This window comes from Phacochoerus africanus, chromosome 8, assembly GCF_016906955.1.
Source record: "Phacochoerus africanus isolate WHEZ1 chromosome 8, ROS_Pafr_v1, whole genome shotgun sequence".
NCBI lineage: Eukaryota > Metazoa > Chordata > Mammalia > Artiodactyla > Suidae > Phacochoerus > Phacochoerus africanus.
Genome location: NC_062551.1, coordinates 48,600,967 through 48,616,152, shown reverse-complemented (window position 1 = coordinate 48,616,152; position 15,186 = coordinate 48,600,967). Strand labels below are relative to the sequence as shown.

General features: G+C 52.8%; 1 protein-coding gene across 5 annotated transcripts in view; it reads left to right on the top strand.

Annotated features, from left to right (window-relative positions):
- AKT2 (AKT serine/threonine kinase 2) overlaps nucleotides 1-15,186 on the top strand; it is a 61,355-nt gene that overhangs the window by 38,024 nt on the left and 8,145 nt on the right. For all 5 annotated transcript variants that reach the window (XM_047793996.1, XM_047793993.1, XM_047793995.1 and 2 more), the window contains 4 exons: nucleotides 2,680-2,808; nucleotides 4,266-4,377; nucleotides 13,951-14,104; nucleotides 14,575-14,706. In XM_047793996.1, the coding sequence (XP_047649952.1) occupies nucleotides 2,680-2,808; nucleotides 4,266-4,377; nucleotides 13,951-14,104; nucleotides 14,575-14,706 (527 nt within the window). The remainder of the gene's footprint in view (nucleotides 1-2,679; nucleotides 2,809-4,265; nucleotides 4,378-13,950; nucleotides 14,105-14,574; nucleotides 14,707-15,186) is intronic.

Here is a 15,186-nt window from a genome sequence, read left to right as displayed (position 1 = left end):
TTTACTTTGTTCTTTTTCAATATTGCTTTGGCTATTTGGAACCCCTCGCTATGTGAATCTGAATTCCATGTAAATTTGAGGGTCCTCTTCATCAACAGCAAAGGTGGCTGTTGGAATTTAGATAGGGGATGTGTTGAGTCTGTAGATTGCCTTGGGATAGTATTGCAATCTTTTTTTTTTTTTTGACTCATCTACAGCATATGGAAGTTCCCGGGGTCAGGGATCAAATTTGAGCCACAGCTCCTTAACCCACTGTACTGGGCCAGGACTCGTACCTACCATGATCTGAGCCACTGTAGAGACGATACCAGATCATTAATGCACTGTGCCACAGTGGGAACTCCAGTATTGGCAATCTTAATAGCAAGTCTTCCAACCCATGAGCACAGGATGTCTTTGCATTTAAGTCTTTAATCTCAGCAGTGTTTTGTAGTTCTTGGTGTTTAAATCTTTGCCTCCTCGTGCTGTTGTAAACGGAATTGTTTGCTTAATTTCTTTTTTGGGTTATTCATTGCTGGTATATAGAAGCACAGCTTGTTTTTGTTTGTTTTTGCCATTTCTTGGGCCGCTCCCGAGGCATATGGAGGTTCCCAGGCTAGGGGTTGAATCAGAGCTGCAGCCGCTGGCCTGTGCCAGAGCCACAGCAACGTGGGATCCGAGCCGCATCCGCAACCTACACCACAGCTCACAGCAACGCTGGATCCTTAACCCACTGAGCAAGGGCAGGGATCGAACCCGCAACCTCACGGTTCCTAGTCGGATTCGTTAACCACTGCACCACGACGGGAACTCCAAGCACAGCTTGTTTTTGTGTGTGGCCTTTGCCGGATATGTTAGTTCTAGTAATTGTTTTGTGGATTCTTTGTGATTTGCTATTTATAGAATCATGTTATGTGCAAATATAGTTTTACTTAGTCTTTTTCAAGTTGGATGCTTTTTATGTTTTTCTTTTTCTCTGGCCAGAACTTCCATTGCAGTGTTTAATAGAGCAGGATCCCCCTGATCTCAGGGGAACGCTTTTGGTCTGTCGTTGGTGAGTGTGGTCACAGATGCCTCCCATGGAGGAAATTCCCTTCGCTTCCCAGCTTGCTGAGCAGTTTTATCAGAAAAGGCTGTTGGATTTTGGCAGATGCTTTTTCTACACCATTGAAAATGATCTTGCTGCTGTTTTCCCCCTTTATTCGCTTGCTGTGTAGCACATTGATTTCCACATATTTGAACCACCCTTCAGGCCTCCTTGGTTATGGTGTATAATGCTTTGATTATGCTTTTGAACTTGGGGTTTTGCTAGTTTTTGAGCGTTATATACACAAATTTAGTGTCTACATCTGAAAGAATTTAGTAAGTTAAAACCTGTTTAGACACGTGGGACAGTGCCTGGCCAAAAGTACCACAATGGTATTGTCTAGTCATCAGCATCGATGACCGGATTTCCTGTTAGAGGAAACAAAGACGTAGAGAATTGAGGCGACTGACTGAAACCCACCCTGCCATCCCGCCTCCCCACGTGCCATGTGAGTCAAGGGCCTGGCACACTCTGTGCCTGCCCAGTGGCGTGATGAAAAAAGCATTTTATTGATTTCTTGGTGTACTGGGCCCTAGCCAGGCTGTGCGTTTTGTGTTTGCTTTATATTTGCCATCTCTCTCTCGCTTTTTTTAGAAGCTGGAGATATAATTCACACATCATATAATTCAGCCATTTTAAAGGGCTGTTCTGTGACTTTTAGCGTGTTTAGAGTTGAGCGTCACCGTCATCCATTTCAAAACATCTCACTGGTTGAAAAAGGAACCTGCCCCCTCCCCCGCAGCCATCACCCTCCCATTTCCCCCCAGACTCCGCCCCCCTCGGGCCTAGGCAACCACTGATTTACTCTTCATCTCTATGGATTTGCCTATTTTGGACATTTTATAGAAATGAAATCATATAATTTATGATCCTTTGTGACAAACTTCTCTCGTTTAGCATAAGTTATGGTTCATCCACCTAGTTGCATGTATTAACACTTCATTTCTTTATATGACTGAATAATATCTCATTGTGTGGATAGGCCACATTTTGTTTATCCATTCATTAGTTGATGGGCTGTTGAGTTTCTGCTTTCTACTATTATGGGTAATGTTGCTGTGGACGTTGATGTAAAGTTTTTGCGTGGATATGTGTTTCAGTGTCTCATTTTAGTCCTTAGCAACCCTCTAAGGAGTAGGTCCTCGCCTCGTAGCGTGTGTGTGCGTGTGTGCGTGTGTACACACAGGGTGCCAGGACGTTCATGGTTAGAACAAATGAAAGGGGTCAAGGGGCACTCAGAGGGCACAGCTGTAGTTCGACCCAGCTTGGCATGGTGTTTTGACACTTGATCCACCTGCACAGCTGTACTGGTGAATACTAGCCCATGGGATTGGGCCTTTCAGGGCCACAGGGCATGTGTGTTTGGAAGCCTAGGCCTCCCGTGGGACTGGGCCACGTGCTGGCGAGGATGGCTCACTGCCGGCCACACGCTGAGGCCTTGGGTACTGCAGCAGGCGCCTTCCTGACAGCCATGACCTCTGGATCACTGGGCCCAGCCCAGGCCCAGCCTGCGTCAGCCAGGGCCCTCCATCCTCCTCATGTGGTGCCCCTTGGGAGGCCCTGGGTGCACTGGGCTGGCTGCCCTGACCTCTTCCCTGCCCCGCCTCGCTCAGGTGAATACATCAAGACCTGGAGGCCCCGGTACTTCCTGCTGAAGAGTGACGGCTCCTTCATTGGCTATAAGGAGCGGCCCGAGGCCCCCGACCAGACCCTGCCCCCCTTAAACAACTTCTCCGTAGCAGGTGTGTTTCCGGGGCTCAGGGAGTGGCTGGCCAGTCTTGGGGCGGTGGGGAGGCACGTGAGGCCTGATTATTCCTGGGCTTTGAGCTTGTCTGGGGCCCTCGGATGTGTTTGCCACCTCCCCCGCTCCAGCCCTGTGTGGTCTGGGCTTCAGAGGCTGTGCTGGCCGGCGATGGAGAGCAGGAAGAAGAGAGAAGCTGGCGCATCTCCCAGCCTTCCAGCCTCTCGTGGTGCCTGAAGTGGTGCCTCTGGCCAGACACTGACCAGTGAAAGCTTGGCAGGTTCAGAGCCTTTGCCTGGGCCTCACAGAACCACAGTCCTGCCCTCGACCCCCTGCCAGCTTCCTTCCCTGCTGACCTGATGGGTCACCACATCCTTGTCCCACCTCCTAAGAACATTTCAGAGACACTTGTCTCTACTACTACTTCGTAGCGCAGGCCACTGTCCTCTCCCAGCTCGCCCCCTGCTCTAGCCTCTTCCCAGCCTCACCTTCCAAGGCCGCCCCCACCTGCTGGCTCTGGAATCCAGTCCCACTCACCTCTCTGTTGTCCTGGTTGCTTTCCTACGTGCTGGTGGCCCCAGCATAGCTGTTCCCAGCCCTAGGCTTCCCACCTGAACCCCCCATGTGTCCTGTGCAGCTTCCTGCTTGTTTCTCCCTGGATATCTTCTCATGTGCCACCATGGGCTCCCTGCATGTCCCAAACTGCCTTTGAGCCTCCCCTCCCTCCCCGGCCTGCTCCTGCTCCCTACCTCCCTCTCAGGGAGGGCCCTATTGCCCCTCATCCTCAGGCCGGCAGCCAGGGCCTCATTCCGGATGGCTCCCCCCCCCACCCCCCGTGGCCTGTCTCCCCGCCTTTCCCTCCCCTCCCCCACTCTGGGGAGTCCCAGCCTCCTCCCTGGTCCCCACCTCCATTCTCTCTCACCTTCGTCATGGCAACCAGAGGGCTCTGAAGCTGTTCGCGTCTCTTCCCTATTTAAAGCCTTCCATGGTCGCCTGCTGCCTTCAGAACCAAGTCCAGATTCCCCGTCATGCCCTCCGAGTCCCGCAGGCCCGTCCAGGCTCACCTCGCACTCCTCCCTCCTCGGCGCAGAATCTGCTCTTCCCTAAGTGTGCCGGGGCCTCTCTCACCTGTAGGCTTCTGCATGCACCCTCATGCCTTCAGGGCCCAGTGCAGAGATGCCCCTTCCTCTGGGGCACCCTCTGGAGCCCCCGAGCTGGGTTTGCTGCCTCTTGGGCTCCCCCCGTCACAGCCCTGACCACGGAGCCATCACTGTCTGGTGGGCTGCCCGCTTCCACACACGCACTCACTGGAACGACCTTGAACCCTGTGGGGGCATGACCAGGGCTGTCTCGGTCACTGAAGTGTTACAGGGCTGGACATGAGGTGGCTCGGGGAATGTGGGCTGCAGGCTGGCAGGGCTGCCCCTCACCCTCCCTGCTTGCATTGCCCTTCTGCAGAATGCCAGCTGATGAAGACCGAGAGACCTCGGCCCAACACCTTTGTCATACGCTGCCTGCAGTGGACCACAGTGATCGAGAGGACCTTCCATGTGGACTCCCCGGATGAGAGGCAAGTCTGGGCCTCTGCGTGGCCGCCCTTTAAGAGGGACCCCAGGCTCCGTGTGAGGAGAAGGGACGCGGGTGGACAGAATTCCCTGAGCCGCTGCTTAGGAGTTTCCCTTTTGTGAGCTGGAAAGAGCAGGGGTTCTCAGTCTGCAGCCCCCTCTCTGTGTCCTCAGACGGGAGGATACATTGGAACACGGTGGAGCCTGGTAACAGTAAGGAGCTCCGGGCCACTTCAGGGCCTCTGACTGTCGGAGATCTGCAAAGGGTCTCAAGGAGCTGCTTTTTAATGAACATCTCCATTGATTTTTGAAAGATATGTTTAATAATCAGAAGATAAGGAGTTCCCGTTGTGCCTCAGCCGGCTAAGAACCTGACTGGTATCCATGAGGATGCGGGTTCGATCCCTGGCCTCACTCAGTTGGGGTTAGGTATCAAGATGTGGCATAGGTCGCAGAAGTGACTTGGATCCAGTGTTCCTGTGCCTGTGGTGTAGGCCAGCAGCTGCAGCTCTGGTTTCACCCCTAGCCTGGGAACTTCCACATGCCGCAGGTGAGGCCCTAAAAAGAAAAAAAAAAGATCAGAAGGTATATTTATTCACAAACAGCACAAGGAGGTGTGCAGTGAAAGCTTCGCCCTCATTTCAGCCCCATACGTCCTGTCCCCCACCCCCAAGTTAATTGCTGTTTTTGTGTGTCCTACGAGAGCTTCTTCACAGCGAGCGGACAGGCTCATTCAGATAGAGGCTTTTGTGCTCTACTCCCCTAGTTTTTTCTTCTTACACAAAAGATGGCATCGTATACAAAGTGTTCTGAACTTGCTTTTTATACGTAATGCATCTTGGGGACTCTCTCTGCTTCAGGATATATAGAGCTGCTGCTCCTGCTGATGCCTTTTTTTTTTTTTTTTTTTTTTAGAAACAGGTACACATCTGTGTCCCCAAGTTTGTTTAGCAGTTCTGTATTAATGGTGACTGGGGTTGTTTTCCAGGCTTTGGGGCTCATTAGAAGCAATGCGATAGTTTAAATGCCTTGTGCTCATCTTGTTTGACCTCTGTGCAAGTAAATCTGTAAGATGAGTTGTCAGATGTAGGATTGCTGGGTGACAGGGAATATGCATTTGTAATTTTGAGATTTCTTCTATTAGGCCGTGTCGGAGAGTGTCCTCACAGCCTTGTGTTTTCAGACATAATTGTTATCAACTTGATCAGTAGGAACTGGCCCCTCAGGGTGGTTTTAACTGGCCTTTTTTCTTTGTTGAGTTTGAGTGTCCTTTTATGTGTTCACAGGCCATGTGAACTTTCTCTTCTGAGCTATCTGTTCACATCCTTTGTCCTTCTTTCGGGTACTTGGTCTTTCTTATTTTTTCTGTAAACTCTATATATGGGAGAGCTTAGCCCTTTGTAATGAGTGGCAGATATTTTTCCCCCACTTTGTCCCTTTGGTCTTTACTTTTTTGTTTTGTTTTGTTTTGTTTTTTTTGTTTTTGTCTTTTTGGTATTTCTTTGGGTGGCTCCCGTGGCATATGGAGGTTCCCAGGCTAGGGGTCGAATCGGAGCTGTAGCCACTGGCCTACGCCAGAGCCACAGCAACGAGGGATCTGAGCTGTGTCTGCAACCTACACCACAGCTCACGGCAACGCCGGATCGTCAACCCACTGAGCAAGGGCAGGGACCGAACCCGCAACCTCATGGTCATGGTTCCTAGTCGGATTCGTTAACCACTGCACCACGACGGGAACTCCTGGTCTTTACTTTGAGAAACAATCCTTTAGCTTGTCTGTGGGTTGAGGATTCAGCTGATCCTCTGGAGAACCCTAGAATAGTGCTGTCCAGGAATAGTTTCTGCCATGATAGACATGTTCAATGCCTGGGGTATCCAAGAGGGTAGCCAGTAGTCACATGTCCTTTTGAGTATTTGAAATGTGAGATGTGGCTAATACAACTGAGAAGTGGAATTTTGTATTGTATTTAATTAATTTAAGTTTAAATAGCTACATGTAGCTGGTGGCTACCCTTGGGGACACTGCATTTCTAGAGCGTGCTCAAAACAGTATCATAAGATGTATTACCATTAACCTATACTGTAATCACTATTACAGAGCTTCCAAAGGTTAAAACATACTTGCACTGGAGTTCCCGTCGTGGCACGGTGGCTAACGAATCCGACTTGGAACCATGAGATTGCATGTTCGATCCCTGGCCTTGCTCAGTGGGTTAAGGATCCAGCGTTGCCATGAGCTGTGGTGTAGGTTGCATACGCGGCTTGGATCCCTCGTTGCTGTGGCTCTGGCGTAGGCCAGTGGCTACAGCTCCGATTCGACCCCTAGCCTGGGAACCTCCATATGCCGCAGGTGCAGCCCTAGGAAAGGCAAAAAGACAAAATAAATAAGTAATAAAATAAACTATACTTGCCCCACTAAGGGGGACAGAATGACATCTCAGGCCAGCTGAGGTGTTACTCAAATGAAAACTGGACACAAAAAACATGGACTGCCAGGAAAGCAAATTGAGACCAGTAGGTGCATAGAGTCTAGGTATTGGGCTGAGTTTTGAGGAGTGAGTAGGAGTTGGCCATGGAGATGGGAAAAAGAAGGTGGCTTCAGGAAAGGGACCAGCATAAGCAAAGGCCTGGAGGCGAGACAGTTTGCCATCCCAGGGACCACAGAGGGTTATGCGTCACTAAAGAATCAAGGGCCGGGGGTCTTGGAAGAGGGGAGGTGGAGGCCTTGAAGCTGGCGAGCTCTGCCGGCGCCTGGACTCCAGGTGGAGATCCCTGTGGGGCTTGGCAAGCAGTGAATGGATTGGGGTTTGTCACAGGGTTGCTGAAAGATTCAGGGGGAGTGGTAAACAGAAAGCCCTCGACTCAGCCATAGCTGGCACGCACTGGGCAAGCCTGGAGAAGGAGCAGCGGGAGCCAGCATTGCGTCGTGGTAGGCAAGAGACCTGCTCTGGCTTCCATTTTAGCAAGGTCCCATGCTCTTCAGCTTGGGGAAGAATCCATTTACTGAGTGTGGGGCTGGAGAGCTTCCTTCTCTTAGCACCTGCCGTGCCTCTGGAGAGAAATCTGCTGGGATTGCTGAGCCCCAGCCCCAGATCCCTGACCTCAGGCCCAGGGAAGGTGTGAGCTGGAAACTCAGAAGGGGAGGCTGTCCTCTCTGCCCAGCCCAGGCCTGGGCTGTGGGGTTGGGGGGGCGGTGGGGCAGAGGGCTGACCGGGTTGGGATGGGTTGTCACCTGGGTGCTGCAGTGGCCTGCTCCCTGGGCTCCCCCACAGCAGCCTCCCATGCCTTCCCCAGGGCAGCTAGAGCGATTCCCCTGCTCACTTTCCCAGCTTGTTTCCAGGGAACAGAACAGTTGAAAGAATAGTATAATGCCTGAGCAGCTAGATCCCTCCGTTCAGGTTCAGCAGTTAAGCATCTGTCACGTTTGCCTCGTCTGGTGCTATCTTAGGCTGAATCCTGACCTTCTGTTCGTACTTTGTGACACTTTCCCCCTTAATCGTCAGCAGGCACCTCCTAAGAAAAAGGGCTTTTCCCTACAGAATCATGGTGCCATTATCACAGCTGAGATGATTATAACACGTACTTACTAACGTCCTTGCCATATCCATGCCGTAGTTGAATTTCCCCAGTTGTCCTCAAAATGTTTTTCAAACCAGGATTTGAAAAACCCAGGTACATGTTGTCTCTGGCCTCTTTTAATCCAGCCTTTGTCTCTCCACTCCCTGCCCAACGACATTGAAAATTTTTTTTTTTTTGGACAAGCCAGGCTAGTTGTAGGATGTCCCATACTCTGGATGTGTCATATTACTGCCCTTGGGTACTGTTTTCTTTGTTCTTTTGTGCCTCTATTTCCTGTAAACCAGAAATAAGATCTGAAGCAAGGCTGGCAAACGATGGCCCGGCCTCCTATTTTTATAAATAAAGTTTTATTGGGACACAACCATGTCCATTCATTTACCAGTTATCTCTGGCTGCTTTTGCTACCCAATGGCAGAACTGAGTCATTGTGACAGAGACTATGTGAACTGCAAGGCCTAAAATATTTACTATTTGGCCGTTTTCAGGAGAAGTTTGTAGACCTCTCGTCTTGACAGGTATACTTCATAGTGCATCAATTAGTATGATAGATATTTTTCTTTGACCTCAGTATGCAGCGGCTTGATGTGGTATCTTATTTCCTAGACCAGGGATTGAACCCAGGCTGTAGTGGTGAAAGCACTGAATCCTAACCATTAGACCACCAGGGAAGTCCTGCATTAGTGTGATCTTTTAATGTGAGTCTTATCCTGTAATTTCACTGTTTAGACCTCCAAGTGGCTTTTGTCCCATTTGGAGTGAACTCCCAAGTCAGTCCCCTGTTCTACAAAAGTCCTGTGTGATCTGACCTCCGCTCCAGAATCATTTCCTATTGCCACTTCCCTCCCTTTGGCCACCCTGTCTCCATGCTGTTCCTTAAACATTCCAAGCACGCTTCCTACCTTAGGACCTCTGTGCTTGCTGTTTCCTTTATTTAGAATCCTCTTCCCTCGGCTATGATGACAGTTCTCTTTAATTTGCAAGGTCTCTGCTCATGTGCCACCTTCTGGAGTGACCCGCCCTGCCTTCCATGACTCTGTTACCCTTATCCTGCTTTATTTTTCTTTATAGCACCTACACTACCAAGTGTGACATTTTCTGTTTATTTGTGTGGAGAATGTAATAGGTGTTCAGTAAATGTTTGTTAAATGAATAAAAGAATAATTGAACTAATTCCCTGTTAAGCCAGACTTTACTCTGAGGCTTTTACATATATTAACTCATTTTATCCATACAGTGTTTCTTTTTGTGTGTGTGTCTTTTTTTTTTTAGGGCTGCCACCCAAGCCGTATGGAGGTTCCCAGGCTAGGGGTTGAATCAGAGCTGCAGCCACTAGCCTACACCACAGCCACAGCAACGAGGGATCCGAGCTGTGTCTGTGACCTGTGCTGCAGCTCACTGCAACACCGGGTCCTTAACCCACTGAGCAAGGCCAGAGATCGAACCTGCATCCTCATGGATACTAGTCAGATTTGTTTCCGCTGAGTTGCTATGGGAACTCCCTATCCTTACAATATTTCTAAGAGAGAGTTCTTTTCACCTGCTAAACAGGCATATGATGGTGAAACTGAGGCACAGAGAATTACAAAATAAAAGAAAGAAGACCTGAAGGACCTGGGTTTTACCTACCGGGCAGGGCTGGGCCCAGGTCAGCCAGGTCAGCCCATGTGTGGGTGTCTTAACAGAGGGGGAACCCCAGATGACCTCTAGCTGTGAACACACCCCTGGATGGGAGGTTAGGGAGAGAGGTCCCCATCTGCCATCAGACCAGCAGTCAGTCACTGTTCCTGAAGCTTCGATGAGGACAGGCCTGTGCATCGTGGGCAGCCCTGGCCTCTCCAGTTCACCGAGCTGCCTTCGGGGGCACAGTTTGGTCTGCTCAGCAGCGTAGCCCGGGGCTGGAGTCAGATCAGCCACTCCGCCCCTTTCTCAGTGGGGCTCGGTCCCCCGGCTGCTGTGAGGAACACGGAAGGAGATGTGAAAGCCCCTGGCCCGGGGCATCCCACGCCATGGAGCTCCTTTCTCCTCTCCGTCGCCTCTGCCGCTGGCACCTCTCACCACGGGGCTGCTGTTGTCTCCCTGTGCTGCTTCTCTCACTCCAGGCCTGGCCTTACCCAGCAGCTGCTGATTTCAAGCAGAAATCAGATCCTGTCCCCCCTGTAAACCCTTCCACAACTTCCTGTGATGATAAGGATTAAGACATAAATCTCTTACGGTGGCTGTGGAGCCGGGAGTGGCCTGTGCTCCCTCCTACCCTCATCCCCTCGTTCCTCTCTCTCTGTTGGCTCCGGCCACACCTGCTGTGCCTTCCTCGGAAGGCACCCATGCGCACCCATGCGCCCTCCTTGTGCCCTTGGCCGTGCTGGTGGCTCTGCTTGGTTTCTTTTCCCTCTTGGTACTTAACTGGGCTGCCTCCTTCCTGTCACTTTCCTCCGTTTTGTTTATTTCATAGCGATGGGCCAAGTACCTCTTCTCGGCACTGGGGACGTCCCACATTCCAGGGACATCTTTCAGGCCTTGGCTTATATGCCACCTCCTCGGAGAGGCCTTCCCTGACCACCCTCTGAGAGGGGGCGTCCTCTGCAGTCCCTGCCTTGGAGCCTTTATGCACTTGTATTCTTCTGACGGAGCTTGTCCCTTGCGGCACCCTCAGCACCTAGAACAACGCCTGGCACGCCCAAGGCACTGGGGGCAGTTGCTGCCCTGCTGGCTGGGAGAATTCTCTCAGCTCTCTGACGTGTTTGCTCAGCCTTCACTGTGCCCTTACACGGGCCCCTGAAGCACAGGAAGGTCGCGCCGCCTGCCCAGTGTTGCCTCTGGGAAGGGGCAGAGCTCAGACTCACTCCAGCCCATCAGGCTCCAGAGTCCATGCTCTCAGCCGCCGTGCCGGGTCCAGGGGCCGTGGGAGGCAGACGGAGGCCAGAAGTGAGGCCACTCAGGGTCCCAGCTCCCTGCTCCCGGGCCTAGTGCTGCTTGGCGGAGCGGGGCTGGACGTGTGCCCCCGAGCCTCTGGTTGCTGGCCGTCACTGGGCAGACGCCGGCCTCTCCGTGCCTCGTCTCCATGTTCGTAGGATGAGGCGAATGCTAGTTCCTGCTTCACACACAGGGTTGTGAGGAGGACTCCAGGAGTCAGCTCGCCTCATGTAAAGCATCCCTACAGCATCTGGCTGCAGTGTGCTCTGTGAGACAGGGCGTTGGCCTTTCTGGTTAGTGGGGAGGCCTCCTCGGATGGGTGTTCCAGCCAGGACTCCCGAGAAGGGGCTTTGCTTTGCCCGCTCCTGGGCTCCTTGACACAGTGACCCTTATTCCGCAAGCCTTCCCTCGAGCACAGCCTGGTCTGGGAGGAAGCTGTGGCTTTCATCAGGGCGTGGCTGGTGCTGGGAGGAGGGGCCATCTGGGCCAGGGGCTCTGCTCCACTGCTGTGACCTGCACGGGTGACTCCATGGCTGTGTGCCTCCGTGTCCCCCCCAGCTCCCTTGAGGAGCATGGAGTGAGGTGGCATGTGGTTATTTCCTCAGTGTGTCCTGCAGGGGGCAGGAGGGTTTCTCCTGCAAGCTTTCCTTTGAGGAGTGGAAGGTGCTCAGCCTCAGCTCTGGGTGGGAGCTCCCCTCTGCCCCAGACCCATGTTGCAAACCCTTGAGGAGTCTCCTGGACGGAGGCCCTTGCTTTTTCTCTGGAATTCTCAGCGCTGCAACCTTGCCACCCCAGTCCAGTTGGCACAGGATCTGGGGCTTGTCAGGCGGTGGGAGAGAATCAGCCTCCTGCATCCCAGTGGGTTGGGATGGTCAGGGCCCACCAGTATCTTTAACCGCTTCCGTGAGTTGAGCACGTCCTCTGGGTGCAGGCTTGGGGCACAGCAGCGGCAGGAGGCCTGAGTGCTGCCTGATGGCAGAATTGCTCTGTGAGCCGTAGCTCTGCTCCCCAGCCCCGAGGCCCAGAGAGGCCCCTGGGTATTGCTGCTTGTGCTTCCTCCCGGGCCGAGGCTGTGCCGAGTGGTTCACCCAGGCTGCTCTTCTCCCTCCTGGACAAAGATGAGAGCACACTGCACATCTTGGTCTGCAAGTTGCTTTTTTTAATATGTGGGGGTCCCTCAAGATCTGTGTATGTGAGGTATATATCTTTTTTCTTTTTTTTTGTTTTTTTGCCATTTCTTGGGCCACTCCTGCGGCATATGGAGGTTCCCAAGCTAGGGATCCAATCGGAGCTGTAGCCACCCGCCTATGCCAGAGCGACAGCAACGCGGGATCCGAGCCGTGTCTGCAGCCTACATAACAGCTCATGGCAACGCCGGATCCTTAACCCACTGAGCGAGGCCAGGGATCGAGCCCGCAACCTCATGGTTCCTAGTCGGATTCGTTAACCACTGAGCCATGACGAGAACTCCTGTCTTTTTTTCTTTTGAGTGTTTTTGTCATGTCTGAAGAGATTGGTGATTTTTTTTTTTTTCTTTCAACCCATGGTCATGTACCCAGGGTTAGCATTTTAAAATTTCTGAGAGGACAATTATGATCTGATAAATCATATCATGGGATATACTCCTCCTCCCCCAGTTTTTGAAAAACAGGAACATTAGTGTAAGGATAGGGATTTATACTGTTATTTGTTCCAAAGAGGGCATGGGGAAGGCAGATTGAGAAATGCCAGCCTGAGATGCTGGGTCAGGGAGGGAGGAGGTCCAGCCGCTCAGCCGGGGTGTGTCCCAGGGCTGGGGCCGCTCTGGGTTTTGGCTGCTCAGTCTTGCCCAGGCACCTACACAGTAGTCCGGGGGCTGGGTCGCAGCATGGATGAAGGGATGTAGTCTTTGCCTCCTGAGTGAGGCTGACATCCGTGGCTTATCAGGAGGGCCCCAGACTCTGCTTGGGCTTGGGGAGAGCTGGTGTGCCACGCTTGCTATTGCGCTATTGTAATGCAGGAAAACTCATTTATTTTTTATTTTATTTTTTTTGTCTTTTGTCTTTTTTGTTGTTGTTGTTGTTGCTATTTCTTGGGCCGTTCCCGCGGCATATGGAGGTTCCCAGGCTAGGGGTCGAATCGGAGCTGTAGCCACCGGCCTACGCCAGAGCCACAGCAACGCGGGATCCGAGCCACGCCTGCAACCTACACCACAGCTCGCGGCAACGCCAGATCGTTAACCCACTGAGCAAGGGCAGGGACCGAACCCGCAACTTCATGGTTCCTAGTCGGATTCGTTAACCACTGCATCACGACGGGAACTCCCAGGAAAACTCATTTAAATTTTTTTTTTATTTAATTCTTGGTGTGTGGTCTTTTTAACTTATTTCTCCTAGATGCGTTTTCCTTCTCTATAGACAGAACTGTTTGCCGGTATCCAGAGAAAATCCTTTCCTGGCACGTTCTGAGTCATGAGTGGCAGTACGAGTCGATCGTTCTTAAGCCCATCTCCCATGTGCTGGGGCCTGCTTCTCTGTCCGCCCCTTCTCTCCCACGTTCCCGCCCCTCCAGGACAGTCCCTGACCCTGGGCAGGCAGGCACCCCCAGGGAGTCGTCATGTTGGTCAGCTTTTGGCTTGCGAGGGTTTCGGTTTCTTCAGCTAATGAAGGCTTCCGTCTGTGCATGGTTTTCTTTTATGAAACACTGGTCACTTGTACTCATGAGCTCGTCCTTCATTCCAGGCGACTCAGAGGGCAGCGTCTTTCTCCCTTGTTCAGGGCTCAGGCTGGTAGCTCGTTTTTAAGGGGCCGTGAGAAAGGCAGTCTCTCCTTTAGTTGTTTATGTGCTGCCTGACCTCAAGTGGCCCTCGGGCCAGGCCCCTCCGCAGGCTAGATGGTCTTTGTCCTTGCTCCCCTCTTGGCCTCTCCCACCCACGCCGGCCAGAGGGCCTATAAGATTTCAGTCTGGTCCGCAGCTCTCCCCAGGTCAGACAGATCACCACTCGGTGGCCCGAAGGTGTTGAGTCATTTGCTTGTCCATTGTGGCTCGTGGGGCTCAGCGCTTCCTGCCTGAGGCCCGGCGCCCCAGGACTCATAGGTGTCCTCACACAGGGAGGAGTGGATGCGGGCCATCCAGATGGTTGCCAACAGCCTCAAGCAGCGGGGCGCAGGTGAGGACCCCATGGACTACAAGTGTGGCTCCCCCAGTGACTCCTCTGCTGCTGAGGAGATGGAAGTGGCAGTGAGCAAGGCTCGGGCCAAGGTGGTGAGTCCTCAGGGTGCGGGGGGAGGTGGGAGGCCGGGGTGGGGTCGGGGGCTGCAGCACGGGGAGCATTCCTCTCCCTCCCAAGTCTGGCCCTGCCGCCCTTGGTTTCCGTACAGAGCGTGTGGCCCAGCCACCACCCTTCCCGACTGCCCCGTAGGGTAGGGGATCTCAGCACTGCTCTGGGCCCCCGGGCTGAGGCAGCTTCATCCTGGGAAGTCGTGAAGATCCCTCACCCCCGCAGCAGAGCTGTGGGCCCAGCCCCCGCAGGGCCCCATGCCGGAGAGCCGAGGAGCGGGAGAGCCTGGCTCCGCAGGCCACTCCAGAACAAACAGTGGCTGCCTAGAGCCTCCCTTCCCGCTCATGCCTGAGCGTTTCGGCAACAGTGTCCTTTGACTTTCTCTCTGTTAAAATTTCTTCCCGTGGGCCCTGTGCCAAGCCCGACTGCCCGACTCTCTCCCCATCCCGGGTAGACCATGAACGACTTCGACTATCTCAAGCTCCTGGGCAAGGGCACGTTCGGCAAAGTCATCCTGGTGCGCGAGAAGGCCACCGGCCGCTACTACGCCATGAAGATCCTGCGAAAGGAGGTTATCATCGCCAAGGTGGGCCCTCCCGGGGGGCTGGTGGCTGCAGCCACGGGCACGCAGCGCCAGGCCTGACTGTGGTCAGGAGCAGGCGATAAAGAGCCTGTGGGGAGGCCAGAAGGGGTGAGGGCTTGGCTCTGGGTGTCCCCGGAGGAGGCTGGGCCAGGGTTCTGTTCCTTTTTCCCCCTTATTTAAAGTTTTTAAAATGGAAAATTCCTAACATACATAAACATTTTTTAAAAGAACAGCACATGCAGTGGACTCCCACGTCACGGGCATCCAACTGCAGCAGTTACTAATATTTGGCCGGTCATGTGCCGTTAGGTCTGCCTCCTTTTTTTTGTTCTGGGGCATTTTAAGGCATGTTCTAAACAGCATATATTTCGGCCATACATACTTAGATGTGTATCTTTAACGGATGATGATTTGAAAGACGATAATTGTGGTCCCACCATGATATCCAGCAAAGTTGACAATCCCTGATGTCATTGGTCCAAG